The following is a 27,638-nucleotide window of genomic DNA, read 5'->3' as shown; positions in this document are numbered from 1 at the left end:
TCACCGTTATAGAAGTGGGGGCTTTCTGCCCTACTACCAACACACATACACACACAAACAAACACACACACGGAAAGAAAAACATAACAGCTCAGCGCTAACGATGAGACAGGCTAATTCCTCAAAACACACTTTTCACAGCCACAAATACAGTCATTTGTAATGAACGTGACAACACGATGATTTCTAAAGCTTTGTGGTTAAATTATAGCAAATTAATACAACAGCAGCAGCAGCTTGTTGGAAAAATGAATACAATGAGAAATAAAAGTACATTTTTAAAAAAGGTTTAGTTTTGGAGCCAAATGCAATTGAAAAAGAAAAAAATACAAAAAATGAAAACATGACTTTGATTTACACGTTTTATTGTAGCAACACTGACTGAGCTCAGGTAATAATGACACACACACACACACCGTTGTCGCTTTCTAGCTCTGCAAGAGTTCAGCACCCGTATGTATGGATATTTATAAGCAGGTGGTTTGATGGTTACTACATGAGGAGGCAAACAAAAAAACATGAAATGACAAACAAATCTGATATACAAAAGCAGTTTGGTCAAACTTGCCTACATTGGTTTTACATTATTTACAAAATGTTGGAACCAAACCAGTTCCACACATTAATATTATATACATTTGCATCTTTTTCTACATGAACATCGCGTCAAACAAACTGGAAAACACAAATGTCTGACCTCACGTTGTACCACAGACTGTATATAAAAGTGGACGTAGCTTTCCAGTCGAATAATTTCCGTTTTCTTTTGCTTCATTTTAACAAAGAAATCATTAAAACTGATTTATTTGGGGTTTTCCTAACATTTTGGGGACCAATCGACTCATCAATAAATTAAGAAATTGTTAAAATGACAGTGTTTGCGCCCAGAAAGTCGGATACTTCCTCCTATTGGACGATAACAGCTGTCAATCATATTGGTGTCCACTCAAATATCCATATTCTTCTAAATGTAATCATAAATTACAAAATGTACATTCTATTCGATCGAAGCGCTGAAAATAGCACGGGAAGGTTCATTCAAACTGATCTTTTTGCAACCCTGGTGGTTACTCTATATATTTTAACTTCCAGATTGGCCTCATCCAGCAAACCAGAAGACTACATCCACTCTTTTACATACAGTCCATGCATTTAACGTAATGTTCTTTCTACACGTGAACTGCTGATCTGCTCTCACTGATCACTGCAGTCAGGACAACCATCTACACACTCGTCCTCCATGCCCTCCTTCACTGTGTCAGTCCTCTCTCTGGCCTACAGGCGCTCTCATCTACCGCCTCCAGAGCAAAAGCATGAATGAACTCTGGGAGCGTTTCAACGTGGCCGTCGTGTTTTGGCAGCTCGAGACATACCAGCGGTCTGGTTGGTGATGTGAGCCAGGCCGGGCAAGCTGCTGGCAAGTTTGGCCAGTCCGCCGTTGGTGAGCAGCTGGTGGATGGCGGTGGTTTTCGCCACTCCTCCCGTGGTGACCACAGGCACCGCCCGTAACAGAGCACTGCCGCTGTTGGCCACAGAGCTCAGGACCTGAGCCTGGGGCTTCCCACAAGTTGCCTGAAGACAAACAGAAAGTCTATTGGTGAGTTTTTTCTTTAAAAACTCCGGGTCACCACATTTCCCTCTCGGATATATACAACTTCAGATTCAGTTGCCATTTTACTATGTACACTAAAGCCACGATCACACTAAAATTAGCAAGTATACCGAGGGTTTGTGAAGCTGCTAAAAAAAGGCGAGTGAAAGCATTCCCACTACCAGAGGTTTGGTCTGTCGTGTGGTGTCTTTGGGTGGAATGAAAAACCGGAGGAAATAACACTGTGAGGCTCAGTGACAATGCTATGGTAGTTCATAATCTCTATCTTTTACTTTGGGCCCTCTTTCAGCTGATCCAAATGATGAAATAAAAATTGTGAAAGTGTTACTACTAATATCAGGATTTGGACAAAAATCCAGAATGACTGTCGGGGCTTATGCTGGGTTCGGTCAACTTCAACTGAAATGGTAATTTCAAGTTCTTTTAGTGACACGTTGAGTAAGATAAGTTGAATTTAAGGAATAATTATGCAGGGTTTTTACCCTCATTTAACAGCTTTTGGTTATATCACGGCTGACGACTCAGATCTCTCAGAATGGGAGGTCTCGTAAAGTGTTGGGAGAAACACAGATTGCTTTATGGCAATAAAACCATGTGCTGGCGATACGACCAAGACAGCAAAAGCGTTATTTTAGACGTTGAAAGTAGAGAAAACCTTTGTCAGAGGAAGTGAGGGAAAGTAAACATCAGACTGGCCTTTTGTGAGGGACATTGAATACATCACACAGGCCATTGAAGCCAAGTGGATGCAACAGTTTTCCGTCAAAACAACTCAACTGTTAACCCACTGTGGTTGAATGATGAAAATAGTTATCAGTGGTGTTTAACAAGAGCTCATTAAGAAGAACTAATGGTTGTTAATAGTGAAGCTGACATTTTATTACCCGTATTAACTTTGGCAAAAGTTGACTTTAGCTCACTCCACCTGCATCAGGTATTTGTCAAAACGTGTGCTGAGCTGCACTCTAGCTCCAACTAATCTTGATCAGACCTGCCGAAGCTGACGCAAACCTGTGAGCACAACAGAGTCATTTTGACCTGGGAGTGAACACTGATTCAAAATCAACTTAATACGGATATTAGTCAATTCAAAATGAGAGACACCTAAAACAAGCAAGACTTGGCTAATGAAACCGTGTAATTACGGCATACCTGTGTGCTGCCTGCTGTGGAAGGCAAACTAGGAGCTTTGGTGATAATCTCCTGAAGACTGAAACTTAGACCTTGGAGCAGACTGCTGGCGGAAGGCCCTGCAAACAAACACAGAGGCAATCAATCAGTGGAAGAAGTCTAAGTTTGGATGAAATCAGTCAAACTTGGGAGGAATTATCCACATTTTTGTCCTATTTTTTACCAGCTCTCCAGCCATATCCCAACACAGGTCTAGAATGGATGGACAAATGCACACATACAAAACATATGAAGTCATGTCCAAAGGGCAAGGGTTGGGACAGCGACAGACAGCAATGGTGCAAGAGGTGATCAATGATGTTTGCTTTCTAAATGTTTAAAACTTGAAACTATAAGTTTAGAAAGCGGCTTAAGCTGCACTGTGTGTTGAGGCTACGGCCGCACAGCTGAGAGTGCAAACAATAGACTGTGCACAACAATGGACGTAGTCTTCCATTTGCAAAGCAAACTCACACTTCAAGACTCGCGGCGTCATGACAGTTTGTTTTCTAACCTCTCATATATGCCTTTCTCATCCATTTTCCTCTAAATGAGAATATAATTTACACAATTTAGACCACGCTCCTTTGAATAAGAGAAACTAGTGATTAACGCCTCAAAATGTTTTTCGTTTCGACTTTAAAAATGAGGTGAGAAAGAGGCTCAGTCTCACAGGAGGAAAAGTCACATTAAATTAAAATGTTCTCAACTTATGTTTTATGCTTTCATCCTCTTGGACTAAGAAGGCTAATTTATTATCAACGACTTCCACTGACATTATGTTAAATTATGCAGGCAGCAGACGCCCCCCTGGTGGCCAACTGCTACTTCCTGGTTTTCACTTTTCAATCTGGAAGACTACGTCCAATTTTTACACACAAGTCTAAGGTGCAAACAGGCGTGCAGGGCAGGACAGAGGTACCTTGGGCATTAGCCGGAGCTTGTGCCTGGACTGGTGTGGAGGAACCTGACACCATGCAAGGCTGCACGCTGCTGAATGAGCTGGAGCCTGGGGACAGGGCACCAGACACCTCTGAGAGACTACCAGACCTGCAGTGACACACATAACCACCAGTCTGCTCAGGAGCTGACGCCAGCAAGACGCTGTACGGCCAATCACTCAGCTCCCAACCTCCGAGTACGCGACTCATCAATCCCTCTGCACCACACACACACACACACTTTTGTCCAATAGGATGGGAGGTGTAGGCTTGGGTACAGCTTTGAATGCTCTACAGTGAATGTGCCCGAGTGGGGGCAAGGCTGGCTTTCTTACCGGTGGCCTGTGAGAAGTCCAGAGAGCTCCTTGGCTCCAGCTACAGTCTGTCCCATTGTTGCCGTCAAGGGCTTCCCAGAGACACCAGCTGCATGGAAAGAGAAGAAGAAGAAGATGTGAAGAGTCAATTATTTCTCTTAGGAGAGAGGAGATACTTCAATACTTCAATTACTGGAGTGGAACATGGCTATTAGACTTTTTTTCACAACAGCCATTTCCACAAGTCATGGACAATTTCAAGGAAAAACATCACAGTGTGGAGTCGACAGCTCCAAGAATATCGACTCCTTCCACCTTCATAAGACAACCGACACTCAGCATATACAGTATATCAGGCAATGCGTCGGGCAAACGGGAGAATGTTTTACCAGATCGCCAAAGATCCTGATGGACGGTAGCGTTCGATCATGGTCATAGGGCTGTCGCGTTAATAACAAAAACAAAATACCGCAAGACTATTACAGAGGAAGATAATATACCGCACTATCGCACACGATCAAGACTGGTTCAGACAGAAACAGACGACATCCTTTTAAACATGTATGAAGGTCAGCAACATCAAAATGTCTGCCGTCTAAAAACGACTGATCTTATCAGTCAAAAAGATCATTAAAGGACGATCAGTTCAATGTTCTCTCATTTGATTCTCATATGTAGGTCTACTCATGACATGTAAAGATTGTCAGTATTTGTACCTTCCTGTGCAGCAGGGCTGATGGCGCCCCCTGCTGACTCGCTTTGGGAAACAATGGTCACCTTGATCTTGGCTCTCTTGGACGCTTTGCTCGGCGTGGGACTGGGCGTCTGCCGCCGCTTGCCGTGGGGCCGCAGTTCGTCTCTGTCGAGGCCGTCCATCTGATCACTGGTCACCGGCACTGCGCCACACAAACACACAGAAACAAGGCTTCTCAACGGACTGCTGAGGTGACATGGAGCGCTCCATCGCTATATATGAACAACTTCCTTTATCTATAATGTAAACCTGCAGTCATTCACTTCCGCCACGATGTATATGTTTTCGGAGGTATGAGTTTGTTTGTCTGTCTTTTAGCAACATAAGTCGCAGAAAGATTTGGATGAAATTTTCAGGAAATATCCGCAATGGGACGACGAACAAGCGAGTATTTTGGGCGTGATCTGTACACGCCGTGCACCGGCAGGGTGCATTTTGTAGGCGCTGAGCTGCCTTGGCGGAGGTCTGCGCTCTCCGAGTGCTTTTCTAGTTTATAACTTCTACTAGTTTTCAGATTTTTCAGCCTCTTATATGTGACATTTTCTTTTATTTGCTCCATAAGACAAAGAAATCATTAAAACTGAATCATTTCAGACATTTGAGAACATCATCATCATTTAGAGGTTTGAAAAACACAGATTGACATTTTTCAACGTTTTGAAAATAATCATTAGTTACATCTCTAGATCTGATCATAAGTCACTGGATCGGATATCAGATAAAAATATTATACTATCATAATTTACACAGTATATTGACTGTAAAAGTGACGATGGGCGATTCATTTCTTCTTTACAGGAGCAGAATATGTTTCACACAGATGGAGAATTTTGTCTTTTAAGTTGCTTGAAATGAATACCACAAATGTTTTGACACCTTCGCAGTTTAAAAAGAAAGTAATATGGTGCCAATCCCAAGCAGCAATTATGAGAAAACAGACAGGAATGGAAACAAGGAAAGGCGTGAAGAGACAAAGGAAAGGGAACGGGAAAGGAAAGAGGGATAGACACTTACCAAAGATACAAGGAGGAGTGCCAGGAGGAAGATTTTTCCTCCCAGACATGTTTTGTTTCATAAAAGCAGCAAACTGAGCTGGAATGAATCAGAAAGGAAAGCCGTAGGAAGAGAAAAGACAAAGAAGACGAGGAGAGAGAATTTCAGTCACGTTCCATCTTGCCCTTCCATCAGATGTCGTGACGTGATAATCTCTTTAAGAAAGTGTATTTACAAACATGTCTGACAAATACTGCCCCAGGGTGCCTTCACAAAAATTCAGCAGAATTTCAAGTGAATGATTGATTTCATCAGGTTTACATAATCAAGTCGGGCAAACGTAGGCAGAGACTGCACGTGTAAGTCAACGTGAAAGGCTCGGTTTGTTTGAAGTGCTCACATGATGGTGGTGGTGGAGGTGAACTAACCTTGAGCCTGCTTGTGGGTGAGGACTGTGCCAGAGCGCTGCATGTGTGTCTTCAGGAGCTGAGTGGCTGTGATCAGGCTGGACTTCTGTGCCGGAGACAGACCAGATGTCTTGGGTTTGGGACTTGAAGTGGGACTGCTGCAGACACTAGACAGATCCTGAGGACGCGTTTGAACGACGCTCTATTAGTCAAGAGATATAGTGCATTTGCATAGGTGTAATCATCATTACAACAATATTATAAATAGCTAATGCTGCAGGTGTATGTGCGTGTATATACACACGTTTTAAAAAATTTTTTTATTTCTGCCTATAGCTTTGTCATTATTATTATTTCTCTATTTTTCATATTTACTGATTGTTAAGAATCTTTTCATGTTTCGCGTGACGTCATGTTTACGTGACTACGGATTGTTAAAACGAGTCTCTAAAGCAGGGGTCACCAACCTTTTTGAGACAGAGAGCTACCTTAAGGGTAAAAAATAATATGGAGGGCTACCATATAATATTTTTTTGTTTGTTTACCATTTAAATGATTAATATTATGCATTCAACTGCATACACATTCATTCCAGTGCTTACTCCTAACGATTATCAGTTTTTATAAACAATATCAAACATATTTTACTGAGCGATCATACGGAGACATGCAAGTGAGGTGAAGTAAAGTGAGCCCGCGGGCACCGTATTGGCTGCCTGCGGGCTACCAGGTGCCCGCGGGCACCACGTTGGTGACCCCTGCTCTAAAGTAACACTAAACTTTAAAGACAGGCACACGTACGCAGTACACAGGAACGCTGGTAACTTGTAGCGCTGCTCTTTTCGTTTAATAAAAAAACTGCTCCAGTTAAACTGTAGGCGCGCTAACGGCGCTAAATGAGCTGATGCAGCTAATGGAACTAACTGGTAAACTGTGCCTGGACTTCGGTGTCGCGGCACATAAACATGACGTCACGTGTGTCTTTTTCCCGGTCAGTCGTCATGGAAGCGTGTCAAGCGTTAACCTAGTGCCCAGCACAAATTCTTGATGTATATATAGTCTATAAATCTTAATTTTTAATGAAATATAAATACAAACCAAAGACAGACATATCTGCATCAAGGTGAAGAGATCAATTTGCACAACAAGATTATCATGTATTTTCAAGACATTTGCAGTGAAAAGATTCTTTAAGAGTTCAAAATCAGTCTTATATCATTTAGGAGGGTTTCAGGTCAAAAATTTCCTATTCTACCCATAACTATTTGTATATGTATATAAACTCTTTAAAATAAAAATCCTTTGGTGTTTGTAGCTTTTAAATTTAAGATAAATAGATAAATAAAAGGGCCTTGCTTTATGAACACCAGTAGATGTCACAAATTATACCATACAAATACCATTAATACTTTCCAATTACACATCTTTGAGCTTTCACTGCAGGACCTTGTAACAGGTGAATATTCAGCCTTGTATTTTTAGGAGGCCACGGAATTGCTGAAGGTTTATTTACCAGCTAAATAAAACATTGGCAAACACTGAACTGACCTCTGAACCTGACGGTGAGATGGGAACTCTGAGTGCAGGCGATGAAGGTCGCCCTCTCTCCATGTCAAAGGGAAGCTCCCGTCGAGGCCTTTTCTTCTTCTCCGTGTCCAGGTCCCTCATCTCCCCCGAACTGTGACCGTGGCCCTCTGCCCTCGTGAGAACGCCCGACAGGAAGTCAGAGATCTCATCCTGTGTGGAAAGAAAACATATTAATAATAAAATAAGAGGATAAGAACGGTTAATATGGCCCATTTCGTGCATCGCGGGATAATCTGTATTGACTAATGCTCGAGTCAAAACAAACATGTTTGCAGACACATCTGCAGGCCGTCTTAGTGAGACGAGGGGAGTCGTCTGTCGGTGCTGTGGGGCAGTATTTGGATGGAGCATCGCTTGATTCAAAAAACTACACACACTGTTTATCAGAATCAATGTGGTTCAGGTTGGTTGGGAACTATAACGGCAGCAAGCCTTCATTCAGCTTAACGAGTTTACACGATGTATGGCTTCCCCACCAGGCCTCACCGTAAAACATCGTAAAACATTGATCAGATTTGACATAAGGCATTATTGGTGTAGATCCATTTCAACAAACCAATATAAATCTCGGTCTATTTTACCCCAGCAATTTCATGTTGACGTATATTATTGTGTCTTATAAACTGACTTATTTTAACCTGACACCTGCAAAAACTGGAGCCACAAACTATAGACTTTAAAAGGAAATATGTCAAGTTTCCACTGCAGGAACTAAAAGAACTAAATGACAGATATTTTTCTTTATGCTCCAGGTTTTATTTCAGCCAGTCAATCACCACAAGAGCTCATGAAATCTCCTCACATTAAACTGCAGCAGTGTCTGTGTTTTTCCTTCACTGCTTACTAGAGCTCGTCTCTTTACAGCAGCACGATGTGACTCTCCTTCATGTTTACTGTTTTTGTCCTTTTTTGACCTCCGTCAAGGAGGTATATGTTTTCGTCTGACTGTTGGCAACATAACTCGAAAAAGTCATTGACGGATTTGGATGAAATTTTCAAGAAACGTCTGCAATGGGACCAGGAACAAGTGATTCAATTTTGGGCGTGATCCGTAGACGCAATCACTATTTTGTCGGCACTGAGCTGCCTTGGAGGATGTCTGCGCTCTCCGAGTGCTTTTCTAGTTGTTGCGTGTTTATATAAACACGGTTATTTCCTGTTATGGTCATCATTGCTGCCCTGCTCTCTAAACACTAAAACTATGTCATTTACACTACCATTCAAAGGTTTAGGGTCACTTAGAAATGTCCTTATTTTTGAAGGAAAATGAATATATGAATATATATATAATGAATATAACATTAAATTAATCAGAAATACACTCTATACATTGTTAATGTGTTAAACGACTATTCTAGCTGCAAACGTATGGTTTTTAATGGAATATGTACATGGGTGTATAGAGGCCCATTTACAGTGTTCTAATGGTACATTGTGTTTGCTAATTGCGTTAGAAGGCTATTGGATGATTAGAAAACCCTTGTGCAGTTATGTTAGCACAGTCTTGTCAATGTCAAGAATGTTGACTATATTTTCTATTCATTTTGCAACTCTTTTGATGAATAAAAGTGTGACTTTTAACGGAAAACACCAAAAAACTGTATAGGTCACCCCTAACTTTAGAACAGTTACAATTACTCCATTAATCACCGTGTCTGACCTGAATGCAGCGGTCCACCATGGTCTGAGTCAGCCCTTCTGTTTTCATCTTTGCTGAATTTATTCTGTGAAAGAACCAAATATTTATGTTATGGTTCAGTGCTCAAAAAAAAAAAAATCAACTCCCACTCAGAAACAACATGAGTTTACTGACCTGAGGTTGTCGTCCGCTGCTCCCACCACCACCATGCTGTTGTCGGCCCTCAGCTTCTCCCTGAACTCCTCCATACCTTCTATACTACACTGTAAACCGTTCTGGCCGACAACAAACAACACCGGGGTCTTCATGTCCAGCAGGGGGTCATCCACATCCTGCAAAACAGCAACACAACAACAATCTATCAAATAATACCTGTTTTTGCTCATGGATGTTTGTAGGGCTGCACCAATTATTCTATTAATGGGGTTTTTTTAGTTTTTTTTTTATAATTAAAACATGCTTCTTTTTAAGCTTCTTGTATGTCTCTATATATTTTCTTGTTTCATTAAAGAAATCAAATCTGTTGTGAAAATAATTGTTAGTTGCAGAACTAAATATTTTTTTCAATGATTTTTGTTTATTAAAATGTAACCACTTCATCTTAAAATACACATGAATGTGCCAAAATTAGACAATTCCCTCGAGGCTTTTTTGAGCGATCACATTCAAACGAATGGACAAATAGACAAAGGACAAACAACCTGAAAACTTACCCCTCGTGGCCCATTGACTGTGAGTAGGGGGAAGCCGAGACACACCACAGCAGTCAGATACTCCATCAAGGATACCTGTAATTCATTCAAAGATATTAAAATGAATAAACTTGCCAAGATGTTTTACATTCCATATTAGTGTTATGAAGAAGTCTTACGTGACAGGCGATGAGAGCACCGGCGCTCCAGCCAACCAGGATGATGGGTTTGTGGGGGAAGTGACTGTGAACCTGGTGGTTTACATTTATAATAAACACATAATCAATGAAGCTGCACAAATACTGTACATGGACAAAAAAATAAAAACGGTCAAGAACACGTATTCTGCTCAAGACATATTCACTATTTAAAGATGACAAACTATCGAGACCCAGATCACAACATCACTCGTGGCAAGATCTGATTTGTGTATCATGTGACGACTAATTTATATCCGTATCTTTACTCATTTTTGCATTGGTAACCAAAGCTATTCCAGGTTAACTTAATTTCATGCCTGTTATTTAAAACATCTGAATTAAAAGGTAAATTGGTACAATTCAACAAATTTGTGCGGGACCCAACAATATCTCTAGTGACCCCACTGTGGGTCCCAACCTCACGATTTAAATAATGGATATTATAAAATAAACGCTAGTAGACTGTTGTTTTAAGAGGTTGTTATATGAGAACTAAGAACAAAAAACGAAAAATCATTAACTGAATCATTTTGGTTTGATTCACACAAAACAAGACATTTTGAGGTTTGGGAAAGTGACTGATTTTATGAACCAAACAACTAATCAATGAATCAAGACAAATAATTAATAGACCAGTACTTCAGTTGAAGGACATACAATTTCAAATAAAACCAGAACTCCCTACCTCCATGACCTTGGCTCTGACTGTACCCAACATGTGTTCCAGACACTGGGTGATACCAATATTGGCGCTGCTGTTGACATGCGTGTGCACGGGTATGACCTGAAATAGAGACGGCTGTTACAGGGCAATTCTCTGACAGAAATGAAATAAAATACGACATTCTTAAATGAACAAGACTGATAATTCCCACCTTTCCTAAACAGGAGAGCTGCGATTGCCAGAATCTCATTCGCCGCGAGGTAGAGAGGGTGGGATAGTTTGGACTGGACGGTGCGATGAGGATGAGAGGGGATCCAGGAAGCTTGCTCTGAAACATGAGGCAGTTCCTGGTCATTGACTTCATTCGATTCACTTATAGACTTAATTAAAGAACAAAGGGAAGTGAAAATGTTGTATAAACAAGGCTTTATTTACCGGTTTGTTTTGCGATAGAACTCCAACAGCCGGGTCCCAAGGCCGTTTCAGCAGCAGCGACAGAGCCTCAGCACTCGGAGTGCCAGTCTTTGACGTCGGCATCAGCATCCTGTCGATCAGCGAGGGCAACTGTTCCGACACAGGAAGACGTCAGAATAAATCAAAGAGTCCCAGGTGTTTGACGGACACTGAGGAAACATGTTTGATTGCGGTGCGATACCTTGCTTTTGAGAGTCTGCAGCACGTCCAGATAAGCAGCGAGCATGGCCAGACTTAAGGACTCGATCATGGTGGTGTGTAACCACTGGGTCAGTTTGGTGTCCCAGTTCACACTGGCTAGCGCGTGACGCACCTTCCTGGCGCACTTGTCCACGGCCACCCGCCGCAAAATCGGCTCATTGGACGCCTGAGGAAATCACACAAAAGAAACCCAGTGATATTTCAATGATTTTGAATTGAATTGTTCGAAAAATTATAAATTTTATTATCTCGACAGATGGCTAAGAGGAAGAATCTACTGTGAAATATCCAAAGACAATTTAATGACCCAAATTATTTCAATACAAATAATATTAATTCAGTTTGAATTGACTCAGTAATTCAATTAAAACGAATCTGAGCCAGCATTCACGCGTGGAAATTTCAGATTAATTACTGATTAACGTATAACGTCAGAGAGCAAAGAATGTTTCAATCGAGCTCCAACAAATGGACCGTACCGTATATTTGAGCTCTTAAAATGAATAAAATGAAAACCACTTACATTTTCATTTGCCAGGCGAGCAAGTCGTTCAGCATGAAGAGCTTTAACGACTTTATTGAACAGTTTGTTCTGGGCCACTGTCCATCCAGTCCTGAAACAGAGTAACACTTGGTTCAAACAAAGCAAAATAACAGTGATACTTTCACCCGTGACGACTTTACTATAACACAAGTAGAACGCTTGAAATATTGTTTTACTTGTTTAAATGTTCCTCCCAGTCGTCGGGCGGCGGAGGACTCTCTGCGACAGTGCGAGCGAACAGGACGTGTCGCTCGCACTCCTTCATCACGCTGAGCGCTTTATGGTTGTCATACAGAGGCACGGGTGTTGGCGTGACAGTTTCCACATCAATTAAAGAATCAGAGTCCCTGTAAGTGCATACAAATTTACAATTAGAACGCAACACAAAGGCCATCCTCGGAGGATGTTGTTCTTTTCCTCCACAACAACTCAAAATAATCCACAACGGCTGGATTATGTAAACAGTTACCAGCAGTTACAGTTTAACATGAGTTAATAAAGACACACTGATGTTAATGGCGGCTTGTGTGTATCTGTGTGTTCATGGGCAATATTAGTTGCCCTTGTGGTACAATTTAATGTTAAATTAAGGATATTAACACGTGAAATTGACCATAAATATGGTCAAATTGCTCTATAACACAAATGGGCTTAAATGAAAGTATTACTGGGTGACTTTAAAATACATTTTGTCGATTCTTTTACCAATATACAATATTTAGGAAGTCATCACAGATACCTTATCGCAAAATCCCTAAGACGATATCTTGTCTCATGTTTCGAATTGAGATATATCAATATATATAATATACAGCCCATACACTCATTTGACTCACTACCCCTCCTTGCACTCTTCTCACTAGACAAAGATAACTAACTGTATGGTTATGCATATAACACTAGTTTAATATGTGTATAAAATATTTTTTTCCTTAAAAATACTTTTTATATCCATACTTAGTATAGTATCCTGACAAATTGTATTGCCACCCCTGTACTGAGATATGTTCAGCTCGAGAAGTGTTTGGACTCACGTCAAGGCTTCAGGCTGACGACGAGGGGTAACAAACAGCGTCCTGGTGGGCCGGGCGCTGCTGGCATCTGGATGGGCATTCCATGGCTTGGCATAGCTGTGGTCCAGAAACACTAAGTCCAGCTCTCTTTCATGAGCCGACAGCTGGAAAAGCAAAGATGTGCCCATCTTTCGAGCCGATGACTGAAAATCTTTATCCCCGCCACGATGCATCCTCTTCCTGGGCCCCAAAGGGCCATGAGAAGACCTTGACAACTTGTATGGAATCAGGCCCAACTGGAGGGGAAGAGGAAATGCAATTTAAAACATATTAGACATGGTAAAGTGATATTTGGAAGTAGTCATTTGCCTGTCTGAGTTCAAAAATCGCAAATTCTCTACTTTAAGAAACTGTAAAACAGCAAAAATGTGGTGTTGTTGCTTAAAGACTGGTTAAATCTGTTAATACAAGAGATGTATTTTTTTACCAGTATCATCTGCTCATCCATACCAAGAACATACCACATTCTCCAAATTTGGCTGACTAACACGATTTAATCTGATTAAACCCCATTCCTCTGAGAAAATGTTGAATATAAAAGGTCAGATAATAGCAATTAGGGACGTTTATTTAAAATGTAACTCGTGTATCATAACATATGTATTGTAACAACGCCGGTCAATTTATTTTTATTTGTTTAGAGAAACAGATATCGGGGGTTTAGAGAAAATATAAGTGGTTTATTTACCACGTAACTGGAATGGGAATCCTGCATTTCAGTTAATTTACAGTCTGTACAGGTACATTAACACCATTTTATTTTAAATAAACCTTTGTTATCCCTGTAACATATTTGTTTACTAAAACAACTGGACTGTACAGGTGCTTTATCCAGCGCATCACCCACTACTAACATATACTACAGGACGTTAGCGTACATGACATAATTATAATGTATTTTTAAGTTGCATATAACTCCAAGCCACTATTAAGGTAAATTACGCGACATTTAAGGTTAATGCTACGCTGTTTTTGTTTACACTGTGTCCATGAAAGTGACTAATCGCCTGTGGGCTGGCCTACCACGCTAACGTTAGCATAGCACGCTAAAGGCTAACCGAAAGGCGCCGTTTCCGTGTTCGTTTGCTCACCTTCTCGCTCTATTAATCCATCTTCGCTGTGGGAGCTTAAACAAATATTATATGGAGGAAAAAATAGACAAAGTGGGTCGCAATTCTCAGTAAATTGGTGAATTATAACAGCGGATACATCTGCTGTGCGTCAGCCTGGTTTCCTTTTGTTACTGTGGAGGCGTTGCCAGGTTGTGCTGCGTATCCACCGTTTTCCGTTCGCTGAAAACAAATGTGACTGTGAAGAGCCAAACTGGCAACCTCGTTTGTGGCGCGTTAGTGACTGACGCAAAACTAGGACTGGACTTTTGAGGATTGGGGTCGTTTACTCGCCATACTTCCCATGGTAATATTACAAAGATTCGATTATATGACGATACAGAGGTTTGACGATTTTATTATGAAAAATATCAGAGATATCTCAATAAATTAGATTGTTGCAAATGTTTAATAATTAAATACGCAAACAAAACATAATTCTGAGGAAACCAGGGCATTCCATTTAATAACGAACAAAAATAATTTGTCATAATCACAGTACAATGATCATAGTAATTTTAAAATGTTGTTCTTTGATTGTTTTTATTTTGCGAATGATTTTTAGCTATCATAAAACATTTATAAGAATACATAAGAAAGTTTTCTGGAACCACTTGTGCAAGAGGTCATGTCCTCTTCCAGTAAACTGACCTCTTCTCCCTCTCTTTATTTAACTCCAAAGGTCCCTTTACTGACACAGGGTATAAAAGTCCTTCAAAAATTGCATTGTTTTAAATACAATCCAAACCTCTGTCGTGAACGTCTGAACATCAGCTGCCACAATGGTGAGTTTGATCTTTTTTGTACAATCTCCACACACATTTTTATTTTTTTGCCACATGTTAATAACATGGTTTCATATGCCTGGATCAAATGTTAAACTATAATATTTGTTTCTGTTCTTTTGTACAGAACTACTTGCGTCTGGCCGTGCTGCTGTGCAGCCTCCTGCCTCTGTGTAATGCTTTCTGCTATCAGAAGGCAGCCAAACTAGGTAAAAGATTAGTTCTATTGTCTGTGCATGTAAAAAAACCAAAAAACTTTGAAACTTTGTGAGCCACGATGGAGCGTTAAGGTTTTAATCTTTGGAGAATAAAGTCCTAATTATTATTCAAGCAAAGTCTCAGATGACGATATCAGCTGCGACCTGCGTCAAGAAGACAGTTAGCATTTTGGTTATATTGTATTATATTTTTTGTTATATTTGATATACAAAGTTATATTTTGGTTTGGGCTTCGCAAATAAGCAAATACTTCATCTTTTGTCCCATTATCATGAGCATGAGGACTTTGAAAAGATTGTGCAAGAAAGAATCACACACACGTTATTAAATGGCTGCATTCTCTTGCCATTTAATAATAACAAACATGATATTACGCCATTTTTCCTCATAAAACTATGACTTTATTTTCATAATATTACGACTTTTTGTGGTAATATGACTTTTTCCCTCATAATATTACCACTATTTCTTGTAATATTCTGCTTTCACTTTGTAGTAATATCACATCTTTATTCTCATAATATTATGACTTTCAACACTACAACTTTATTCTCATAATATTCTGACTTTTTTGTATTAATATTCTGCTTTTTCTGATAATAGGACTTTCTTCTCCAAATACTATGACTTTATTTTTTTTTTCAATATTGCAACTTTATTCTCATAATACTATCACTTTATTCTCCTAACATTAAGACTTTTAATACCTATTTAATCTTCAGTTTGGCCCGTCGTCGTTTGCAGCACAAAAACAGCAGAATTAAAAAAAGGAAATATTTAGGCATAATATATTGTACATAACATGGTAAAAGTCAAGTAAAAATACTGCTGGGAAAAAAAAACTTCACAGGTGCGACACATTGTCAGGACGATACGGATAAGACGTGGCATGAATTGGGATCTTCGTGGAGAAACAGTGAGTGCATGGACTGCACTTGTGGTGAATGTTGTTCGAGGTAAGTGCGACAACATGCACGCGTTCAAATAGAAGCGTCGCTGTCGTGTCTGAGTGTTAACGCGGTTTATTGTGATTTTATTTTTGCAGCTACTCCGTCCCCACGCAGGTCCCCGACGGCTGCGAGTCGGTGTTGGACAAACAGGCGTGTGTTTACAGAGTGCACAAGAAGAACAACCCGGCCGAAACATGCAGGAGCTTTGGTGCTGTGGGGAAGTGATGCAGTTAGTAAACTCTGAGTGAGTTCAAGGAGCAAAGTCTTTTGCTGTTTTTTAATTGTTGTTGGAGGCCCCGGGGGGAAGGGGAGGGAGGAACTGACTCAATAAAATTGCAATACTTGTACAAATAAAAACATATTAAAGAAGTTTCACAGCTCTTTGTAACTTTATTTCTCACGTCTAACCTCGTTTCTAAGATATTCATTTGTAACAATAACACAAGAGGGATTGACACAGAAAATCAACTTACTATTCACTAAGTATAACTGCAATTATTATTATTAACAACGCTATTGGGAGTCAAACTACTGGGACCAGTCTTGTATAAAGTACCTAAAAGTTATATTTAAAAAAAACAAAAAACAATTACTTAATTAAAAGACTTAGAGTTTATGACATTTACTGTACTCATGCATCAAGAGTAAGTTTCGAGCTACGATGTAAATGGAACGCAGCATCCGTCTCGTGGTTTCCTTCTGAAGACAACCAGGAAAGAAGAATACACTGAACAGCCATCAGGGGGCGATAAAAGCAATTTGTTTGAATGGAAGTCAGTGGATAAATAAATGAGCCTGAAGTCTCAAAGAATATGACATTTACTAGTTTTTTTTTTAGAAGTAAAAGTATTTTAAAAAGTGAGGTGTAAGGATTGAGCCATGGTAGCTCAGTGGTAGGGTGAGTTGTTTTTCAACTGGAAGGTTGTGGGCTCAATTCCTGGCTCTGGTAGTCTATATGTGTCCTTGAGCAAGACACTTAAAGGTGCCATATGTAAGAATGTGGCCAAAAACAGTTACTACATTCAAATTCAAAATACTGAGGTCTTTTAGGTTTCGTTTTCTGACGTAACTGGCAACCCGTGGTTGCTCGGCAGCTGAGACTCTACTGACTGCAATGATTGGTAGACGGCGGTAGGTGGCGCCAAAACATGATTTCAAAACATAAACATGATTTGCAGTCTGCAAAAGATTTGTTTTAATGCAAATATTTTGTCTGTACTGTTGTTGTTGGTGAGATCAGTTTGTTATATGAACATTATTCCTGAGTCTCTGTGACATTTTAGGAGGATTTTATGGCCAGTTGATTTAGATTTATTACATAATGCACCCTTAACCCCCATGTTGAAGTGTGTGAATGGGTGAAAACTCTAGTGTAAAGCAATTCATCAAGACTAGAAAAGCTCTATATAAATACAGACCATAATACCAACTCTTCTTCTGATTTTATTTGGTAGTAACAAGTAACAAAGATAGTTAGAGGAAATGTCACGGAATAAAAGTAAAAGTTGCTAGAAATACAAATAGCAATGTAAAGTACAGATAAGTGAATGTTGTACTTAAGTACACCAACAAAGTATTTGTACTTTGTTACAGTTGGACTCAGCATGGCCTGAGCAACGTTCCCTGCAGCCACAGCCACACAGGAAGCCACGCCCCATGTAAAGACACGCCCCTTGGGAAAACACGCCCACTTGACGCTTATATAGTATCATTTTAATATAGTCCCCGTGGTTTGAAACCATTGTAAAAGTCGTCTTCTCACGTACGGTATATTCTCATTTTTGCTGTTGTTTTTTTTTTCCGGAACCGCTTGTGCAAGAGGTCATGACCTCTTTGAGTAAACTGACCTCTTTCTCCCTCTCTTTATTTAACTCCAAAGGTCCCTTTACTGACACAGGGTATAAAAGTCCGTCAAAAATGCATTGTTTTTAATACAATCCAAGCTTCCGTCGTGAACGTCTGAACATCAGCTGCCACAATGGTGAGTTTGATCTTTTTTTGTACTTCAAATGACTGGATAACTAATAAAAAAATAATCTGTTTCAACACTGTTCAACAATCTCCACACATATTTTTTTTTTTTTGCCACATGTTAATAACATGGTTTCATATGCCTGGATCAAATGTTAAACTATAATATTTGTTTCTGTTCTTTTGTACAGAACTACTTGCGTCTGGCCGTGCTGCTGTGCAGCCTCCCGCCTCTGTGTAGTGCTTTCTGCTATGGGAAGGCAGCCAAACTAGGTAAAAGAGAAGTTCTATTGTCAGTGCAATGTAAAAAAAAAAAAATACTTTGAAACTTTGTGAGCTACGAAGGAGCGTTAGGGCCAAACTGAAGTTTTAATCTTTGGAGAATGAAGTCATAATTATATATGTCTCAGATGACGATATCAGCTTTGATCTGCGTCAAGACAAGGAACGTTTGGTTTGGGATTCACAAATATGCAAATACTTCATCTTTTGTCATCATGAGCGTGAGGAAATCACTTTGTTTGTGGAGGTTTCTGTTGCCTCTCTTCAAAAATGATAAAAATAATCTTTTTTTTTACATAATATTACGCCCTTTTTTCCTCATAAACATTTTTTGTATTAATATTCTGCTATTTCTCATACTAGGACTTTCTTTCAATTTTGCAACTTTAATACTCTCATAACTCTCATAATACTATGACTTTATTCTCCTAACATTAAGACTTTTATTACATATTTAATCTCAGTATTATATTCAGTTTGGCCTGTTACGGAAATTCTCTTCGGAAATAGAGACTTCCGTCGGCCGCCAAGGTTTTATTTTCTTTGCAAAGAAAAGGTCAATCTACACGCGGGTGGTCGTAGCTCGAGAAAGACCCAGAGCATAGTGAGCCCGAAACATTTATACCTGGGGAAAATCGCTTTCAGATCTCTTTGTCTGGGAAGGGGTCTGCCCCTCCAGGCCGTGCATTCACACCCCTTCGTCTACGGCAGGAATCGGGGCAGACAAAAGGATCTGATATCTTGTGTTAGGAAAAGGGTGTTGGGCAGCTGTCGCTCTGAGACAAAGAAATTTAATTTACCATTACAGGCCCATCGTTGTTTGCCGCAGCAAAACAGCAGCATTTCCTCATTTAAAATTAAAATATTCAGGCATGATATATAGTACAGAAATAGTAAAGGTCAAGTAAAAATGCTGCTCTCTGTTGGGGGAAAAAAGGGTTAGGGTTCACAGGTGCGACACGTTGTCAGGACGATACAGACAATACGTGGCATGAAGTGGGATCTTCATGGAGAAACAGTGACTGCATGGACTGCACTTGCGCTCAATGTTGTTCGAGGTAAGCGTGACAACATACATGCGTTCGAATAGAAGCGTCGCTGTCTGTTAACCGCAGTTTATTGTGATATTATTTTGCAGCTACTCCATCCCCAGGCAGTTCCCCCACGACTGCGAGTCGGTGTTTGACTCAAAGGCGTGTGTTTACAGAGTGCACAAGAAGAACAACCCGGCCGTAGAATGCCCAATTTTCGGCGCTGTGGGGAAGTGATGCAGTTAGTAAACTCTGAGTGAGTTTAAGGAGCAAAGTCTTTTGCCTTTTTTTTAAACTGTTGTTGGAGGCCCTGGGGAGGGGAGGGAGGATCAGAGGAGGGGGTTCATACCCAAAACTGAAAGCTGCCTGACACAATAAAATTGCAATAGTTATGTTGTGTTCCAGAGCCCATCAAAACAAATGGGACGTGGGACTTATTCTACCTGAATTGTACTCGCTCCTATTTCAAAGCGTTCCAGGGAAATCGAAAAGTGATACATATTAATATGTAACATCATGAGCATACTTTTACCGTAGCCGCCGTTATTCTCCAACTCCCACTTCGACCGGCATTCCAGTGCACTTTTTGCAGTTGGAGCTGAGATAAGTCCCATGTCCAGCTGGTTTGTATGGGCTCTGGAACGCACCGTATGTACGAATAAAAACATATTAAAGAAGTCGCACAGCTCTTTGTAACTTTATTTCTTATGTCTAACCTTGTTTTTGAAAGAGGTCTGAACAATAACAACAAGAGGGATTAACACAGAAAATAAGCTACTAATCACTAAGTATAACTGCGATTATTATTATTAATAAGGGGCCTCTTCTGTTTAACCTCTATATGCTCCCACTGGCTCAGATCACGAAAAGCAACAGAATACGTTACCATAGCTACGCAGACGAGACACCAATTTACATAACAATATCACCAGGAGGCTATTTAAAAAATAATATTACTTAAGTAAATTACTTATAGTATTTGACATTCACTGTACTTAAGTATCAAAAGTCATTTTCTTTCTGCCTTTCAACTGGATTGTTGGGTTGTAGGTTCAATTCCTGGGTCTGCTAGTCTATAAGTGCCAATTCTTAAGTAAAAGTAAAAGTTGCTAGAAAATACAGATACAGGAGTTTTAAGTACAACAAAGTATTTGTATTTTGTTACAGTTGGACTCAACTGAGCAGTTCCCTGCAGCCACAGCCACATAGGAAACCACGCCCCCTTGGGAAAACACGCCCACTTGATGCTTATCAGTTTAATATTGTCCCTGTTTAAATTTTTTAATTGCAGTTCCACTTTTTGGCCTGTAGTTGCTTTACAACAGGCTTTGTTGAGCAAAAGCGGAGTTTATGTGAGTTTGTTTGGATGTTTTTGCCACTAGATGGCAGCACAGAACCTGTGGATTGTTGCGTTTCCACTGCCTTGTCATCATCCACCTTTTCCCTCACAAGCCTGATAGAGAGGGGGGAAAAGGAGAAAGAGAGAGAGGGAGATACTTGTGCAAAGACACTTAAGACTCTTTATAGGGTCAGATATCCGGACATCTGTGGGAACCTCTCTACTGCTGCTGCTGCTGCTGCTGCTGCTGCTGCTGCTGCATGGCTTTATCATTAACACAGAACAGCATGAGTGGGAAGTTGTAGATCTCTGCTCATGTGTGTGTGTGTGTGTGTGTGTGCTGGAGCCAGTGATGAGAACCACCACAACACTCTCATGCTTCCTCTCTCTCCTCCACGTCGACCTCTGAGTTGCACTCCCCTGGATTATTGCACCTTCTCTTTTTTTTTTTTCTACCATTGCTGAAGACGCCTGAGAAGAAGAAGAAGAAGAAGAAGAAGAACTGAAGGAAGGATTTACATCTCTTTCTTTTAAAGCTTTTTAAATGACAAAATTCACGAGTGCATGAAGGATTTTTTTTCCATCTTCTGCTGGAATAATGCCTTCGTGCCAGGCTGGAAACCACCCCTGGTTCCCGGTGATATTTGGTGCAGCTCTGGTTGTTCTCACTGCTGGAAGTGCTGAACCAAACCAGGACAGGAGGCAGGCGGCAGGGTCCTCGTGCTTCGGGGGATTTGATCTCTACTTTGTTTTGGACAAGTGAGTTGGCATGACACTGGTGAGAGAGAGAGGGGGGGGGGGGGGTGATGACAAGTGGCAGGGTTGAAGAAGTAAAATGCAATTTTTTAGAAAGTATTATTCATCTCCACTTCAATTTGCTCTTAAAAACAACGTCAAAACGTAATGGAATGCAGCAGAAATGAATCGTGTTATGTCAAAAGTCAAACTAGGGTCAATTATTATGTCACAAAATCAACTGCAGTGCAGTTTTCCCTCAATATAAACACGAAAAAAATTAAATATGCTGTATTTTGAGACCCATTTAGAGACAAAACACATCATTAAGTCAGCATTTTCAAAAAAAAAAATTGTGTTTTTCTTTACTATTGCTGTTGTTGTTCATTTCTACCTCCTCCTACATATTTGTGCAGCCAATTTCAACAACTCGTACATCAAACATGTCCGGTTGTTCGTCGTTTCCTGTCCAAAAACAACAACAAAACTATCTGGTTTCAGTCAACCTGCAGTTCTCTGCAACATTGACCAACAATTATCAATATCAAATACGCAGTTTCAGCCTCGATGTGAGTGTGATGCACGTCCACAGATGGCACCGATGAGCGTGAGGTGTTTGCTGCAGGCCCTGTAAACACTGTGCTGTGTTTGGTCTGCTCAGATATACTATGTGGGTGGGTTTTTTATTCAGTGGCCACTAGGGGGCACACACGTTTTCTGAGTCAGTTTTTCCCTTTTTTCTTTCTACATAGTCAGTGCATGTTAAGTAGGGCACAGGATGTTTGAAGAGTTTCCATGTTTACCTAACCTGTTTTTTCCCCTGTCAGCTTTATTATAACATGGGCACCAGATCAATAACACATCAGACATGACTTATCCTGGACTTCATAGTCCCCTTTTCCAACTCAGCTCGCCTCGGCACGGCACGGCACAGCACGGCACGGCGCGGCACAGTTTAGGTTGTTTTCTACTACAAAAATAGTACCTGCTCGATGTGGGCGGAGTCATCACTGCACCGCTGCATGAAACTGGGGCCGCGACTTTACGACACGCTCAAACAAACGAGTGATTAGTGACTTGTAAAGCAGTTGTTTTCAGTTTAACTGAATCACTAGAATCAGTTTATTAAATCTATCTCCAAGCACGGACTCTGTCGCTGGTTACGAAAAATACACCAGAAATCCTCTGTTAAAGGCGCCATATGTAAGAATGTGGCCAAAAACGGTTACTACATTCAAATTAAAAAATACCGAGGTCTTTTAGGTTTCGTTTTCTGACGTAACTGGCAACCCCTGGTTGCTCGGCAGCTGAGACTCTACTGACTGCAATGATTGGTAGACGGCGGTAGGTGGCGCCACATGCCAAAACGTGTTTTCAAAACATAAACATGATTTGCAGTCTGCAAAATATTTTTTTTTAATGCAAATATTTTGTCTGTACTGTTGTTGGTGAGTTCAGTTTGTTATATGAACATTATCCCTGAGTCTCTGTGACATATAAGGAGGATTTTATGGCCGGTTCCTTTAGATTTATTACATAGTGCACCTTTAAATATTGCGATTTTCAACATTTCCCCTGGTAACTGTTGGACATTAACCAACGTTTTTAGGATTATTAAGTAGTTTTAACTGATCTACAGTTTCGGCATTGTTCGGCTTGATTCCGGTGACGGCACTGGCGACGTCAGGCATATAGTACCTACTCTGCTAGCTTGGAACCTCGCACTGAAAAAAAGCACCTGGTACCAGGTAATATGCTAGTGGAAACGCAACTTAACCGCGTCGTGCCGAGGCGAGTGGAGGCGGTGGAAACACGGGACAAGTTTAAAGGTGAAGTAAGTAGTTTATAGTGCCATATAGAGGAGAGGCTGAAATTTACAACAAAGACCTGCTGCTCTGCTCACCCCCTCCCTTCCCTGAGCGCTACGGTATCCTCAGCAGGTCAAATGTCGTCCTCGTCGTCTTTCTCCGTGTCAGCAGATGAGGTTCGTGAGGAAAGGGAGAGGGCGGAGCTACCGCGGCCGTAGCAGACGAAGCTAAAAGTAAAGAGACGCTTGATTTGTTCTCTCGCGTTTGTCCTTACAGGCTCCGGTAGAAACATGGCGTCTCGCTGCTAACAGTGGCTATGCCACCACGGCCCGCGACCATGTTATTTTACATGACTTTTTGAAACACTACGAAAATGAAACAAAAACTATTATACATCGACTAAACAATGCATGAGCACATAATATGTATAAAAAAGTGGATTTTGGGTCATATAAACCCATAAATACTACATAGTGTCCCTTTAAGCTCCTCCCATTAGGCCAGTACTATACTATCACTTCCTTTAAAGAAAATAAAAGCCCTGCCTACGCTGCTCTTCACTGAGTTTCTGTAAATGATAACAAGTGTTATGTCGTAAAGGATCTTCAATAAGAAAATAAATGGTATTCCATCACGCTTTAATGTGCTGGTTACTCGCCCGTATGGTGCTACACGTTCACGATAACGTTTCGTTTCTGATTTTGTGAGCACTGTGAGTTACTTGAGTTACTCTGCTTTTTTTTTTTTTTTTTTTTTAAAAAAGATCTCTCTCGTCTGCTTTTGTTCTTTCGTGCCTCGAGGTTTTAAATTATGCTCTGGGATTTTTAATGAATGCCATGCACCTCTGGAGCAGTTGTTACAAAAGCAATTGTGCTGCACTGTGAACAATATGCCGGCAATAAAGTGCTTCTATCTTCATTCTGAAAGTCTTGAATTAATAAGATTGTTGATGAAACGGGGATCATATGATATTTTTTCTCTCTCTCTCTCTCTCCCCCAGTTATTTGTTGCACGTTGATTTTGCACGAGTCAGCAAGAAAACTTTCCCTGCAAGACAGGAAGAGGACAATCTCAGCAGAGTGAAAACAGTGCAGCATTTCCCAAAATGGCAAATGTTTATCTGACTTTTCCTGACGAAAAAAAACAACACTTTATACTCACAGCTGTTCTCTCCCTGTTGCCTTTGGATCAAAACAGAATAGTTACTTTATTACATCTTCTCTCGCAAAAAACCTGCTTTTAAAAACACTTTTATCACTTTGAATTCTCTTTTAAACCACAGGGGTTTCCAACTAGGTCAAGAGTGAATTTACCGTCCAAGTTGCAACACATAGTTCATCTTATCTGAAGGACAAAACGAGTTGGTGTATTTCACTTTGACGAGAGTCTTTCTCAATGATGGAGATGGATTTTTGAGAGGAAATAATAAGGAAAATTGTAACTGATTTATGTTGCACCGGTGACCTGACAGCATTTACCTGTTTTAGGATTATCTTTTTCCGGTAACACTGTCCTAACGTTGTCCTCTACCTGCCCTCACTTTCTGCTTCTCCTGACCTCTCGTCACTCCATCATCTCCAGATGTCTCTCAGTCCGTCAGCTGGACCGTTTCTCGCTTGGACTCGAGTCGTGGTAACCGATGGAAAAATAAAAAAAAGTGTTATAAGAAATGTCTCGGGGAGGTGTGCGCTTATATAACCACAGTTTTATTGGAAAAAAAGCAGCAGTACAAGCTCAAGAACTCCAATCTTGGTCTTTATTAAGATATATACCGTATTTTCCGCACTATAAGGCGCACTTAAAAGCCTTTCATTTTCTCAAAAAACGACAGTGCGCCTTATATATGGATCAATTGGTAAAGTTTGACTTTATCTGTTTTGTTGACATTCCCTTTAGCACAGCTCCATCTAGTGGATGCATAACGCAACCCCAGTCAAACGTTTGACTGCAATATCTTCTATTCTATGCGACTTATAATCCGGTGTGCCCTATATATGAAAACAGTTCTAAAATAGGACATTCATTGAAGGTGCGCCTTATAATCCGGTGCGCCTTATAGTGCGGAAAATACGGTATATATAGTGTAGAAAATTAGCTTCACTTGCTAGCTGGAGCGCATCAAAGCTCCGCTAGATGCCGATACAGTACAAAAATTCACGTGCCTGTACTTTACTTTGTTATTTGTATTTTTCGCAACTTGAAGAACAGTAGTTGGTGTTATGGTCTGTATTTATATAGAGCTTTTTGAGTCTTGAGCTGCTTTACACTAAGGGGTTAAGGGTCTTGCTCAGCAGAGCCAGGAATTGAACCCACAACCATCCAGTTGAAAGACAACTCACCCCCCCCCCTCCCGCTAAGCTGCCAAGGATCAAGCTTTACGCCTCAAGTTTTCTCATAAATGTCATAAACCTTAAGACTTTAGGCTCATTTATCCACCGACTTCCATTCAAACAAATTGATTTTTATCGCCCCCTGATGGCCGTTCAGTGTATTCTTCTTTCCTGGTTGGCTTCAGAAGGAAACCAGAAGACGGTTGCTGCGTTACATTTACGCATCGTAGCTCGAAAACTGGGAGTGATGTCACGCCCCTGAGTTCAGAAGTCGTAAACATATCTCGAAGTTAGTCATTGTTAGTAATCCTAGTGGATAAGAACTCTCTAAAAAAAAAAATTCAAAAAGACTATGTGTACGACTCATTTACCATGAAACAAATACAACAAAAATGTTTGTAGTGATAAAAGAAGCAGTGTTTGTATGGTGGCATTAATCCAAATGTGGGATACGTGAGTTCATGACCTCGGAAACTTTGAGCTCCCACTACAAATAGAACGGATAAAACCACTTTTTTCAAAATTACACTGAGTTTCCTTAGATTTCTTTAGCAGTATGTTTGGAAACACAGCTTTAGATGCACAGCAACGTTGGTTTATGTGTAAAAAGGATCAATAATAACATCAAATTTGAAAACCTAAATGTGCCGTCTCTCTTCTCTCACAGATCTGGGAGTGTGCAGCACCACTGGACCGAAATCTACCACTTTGTTGAACATCTAGCTCATAAATTCATCAGGTAAATCAAAAAAACGTGTGAGAAAACATGAAACATCGACCGATTACTGATCTAACGCAGGATTTACTTTGTTTTTTTCTCTTTTTTTTTCTCTTGCAACAGTCCACAGCTGCGGATGTCCTTCATTGTTTTTTCCACCGAGGGAAAGATATTAATGAGCCTGACAGAAGACAGGTGGGTGCACACATCTTTTAAAAACGCTATTTATTTTTCACTTTTCTGTCGCGATGATGAGAAACTTGCCATATTTTCACGTGAAACTGAAATGGGCCCAAACTCTGAGATTTAAAATGTTCACTATGTAGAAGGAAAGACTGTAAACACTATAGCAGGGGTTCTCAAAGTTTTGATACCTGAGGGCCAATCTAGGAACCCAACATTGGACTGAGGGCCGCGAAAGGGAAAAAAAAGAAATCCCATTTGTAATAACTATGGCGTCCAAAATTTGACAAAACCGACATACTATACTACGTCGTCCAAAATGTGACTTTTTTTTTTTTTTTTTTTTTGGTCCAAAATTTGACAAAAACGTCATACTATACTATGTCGTTCAAAATTTTAAAATTTTGGGGGGAAAACAGTTTTTGGTCCAAAATTTGACAAAAACTTTGTACAATACTGTATCGTCCCAAATTTGACAATTTTTTTCAAAAAAAATTTCGGTCTAAAATTTGACAAAAACGTACAATACTATATCGTCCCAAATTTGACAATTTTTTTAAAAAAAAATATTCGGTCCAAAATTTGACAAAAACGTTGTACAATACTATATCGTCCCAAATGTGACAAATTTTTTTCAAAAAAAAAATTTTGGTCCAAAATTTGACAAAAACGTTGTACAATACTATATCGTCCCAAATTTGACAATTTTTTTTCAAAAAACAATTTCGGTCCAAAATTTGACAAAAACGTTGTACAATACTATATCGTCCCAAATTTGACAATTTTTTTTCAAAAAAAATTTCGGTCCAAAATTTGACAAAAACGTTGTACAATACTATATCGTCCCAAATTTGACAATTTTTTTTCAAAAAAAATTTCGGTCCAGAATTTGACAAAAACGTTGTACAATACT

The 27,638-nt window shown here is 40.1% G+C and overlaps 2 protein-coding genes across 3 annotated transcripts in view; one reads left to right on the top strand and one right to left on the bottom strand.

The window, feature by feature from the left end:
• Positions 1-393: 393 nt before the first annotated feature.
• Positions 394-14,496, bottom strand: kansl3 (KAT8 regulatory NSL complex subunit 3). 2 transcript variants are annotated; one of them, XM_083905405.1, is made up of 20 exons: positions 14,357-14,496; positions 13,227-13,501; positions 12,369-12,539; positions 12,172-12,262; positions 11,629-11,814; positions 11,409-11,537; positions 11,185-11,301; positions 10,995-11,093; positions 10,289-10,360; positions 10,131-10,205; positions 9,592-9,749; positions 9,439-9,502; positions 7,740-7,928; positions 6,213-6,369; positions 5,806-5,883; positions 4,754-4,933; positions 4,059-4,146; positions 3,705-3,832; positions 2,765-2,862; positions 394-1,572 (listed from the first exon to the last, which is right to left on the bottom strand). In XM_083905405.1, the coding sequence occupies exons 2-20, from the start codon at positions 13,436-13,438 to the stop codon at positions 1,336-1,338; spliced, it is 2,529 nt and encodes an 842-aa protein (XP_083761531.1). In that variant the 5' UTR covers positions 13,439-13,501; positions 14,357-14,496; the 3' UTR covers positions 394-1,335. The 2 variants fall into 2 exon arrangements, with proteins under 2 accessions (XP_083761531.1, XP_083761532.1); XM_083905406.1 differs by lacking the exon at positions 3,705-3,832 and having other exon boundaries at positions 1,438-1,572.
• Positions 14,497-21,460: 6,964 nt separating this feature from the next.
• Positions 21,461-27,638, top strand: part of antxr1a (ANTXR cell adhesion molecule 1a) — a 34,840-nt gene continuing 28,662 nt past the window's right edge. The window contains exons 1-3 of the mRNA XM_083904900.1: positions 21,461-21,710; positions 26,492-26,563; positions 26,666-26,737. Coding sequence (XP_083761026.1) covers positions 21,550-21,710; positions 26,492-26,563; positions 26,666-26,737 — 305 coding nt within the window. The 5' untranslated portion in view covers positions 21,461-21,549. The remainder of the gene's footprint in view (positions 21,711-26,491; positions 26,564-26,665; positions 26,738-27,638) is intronic.

The sequence above is a fragment of the Microchirus variegatus genome (genome assembly GCF_963457635.1).
Source record: "Microchirus variegatus genome assembly, chromosome: 18".
In the NCBI taxonomy this organism is placed as follows: Eukaryota; Metazoa; Chordata; class Actinopteri; order Pleuronectiformes; family Soleidae; genus Microchirus; species Microchirus variegatus.
This window is presented reverse-complemented; position numbering and strand designations above follow the sequence as displayed.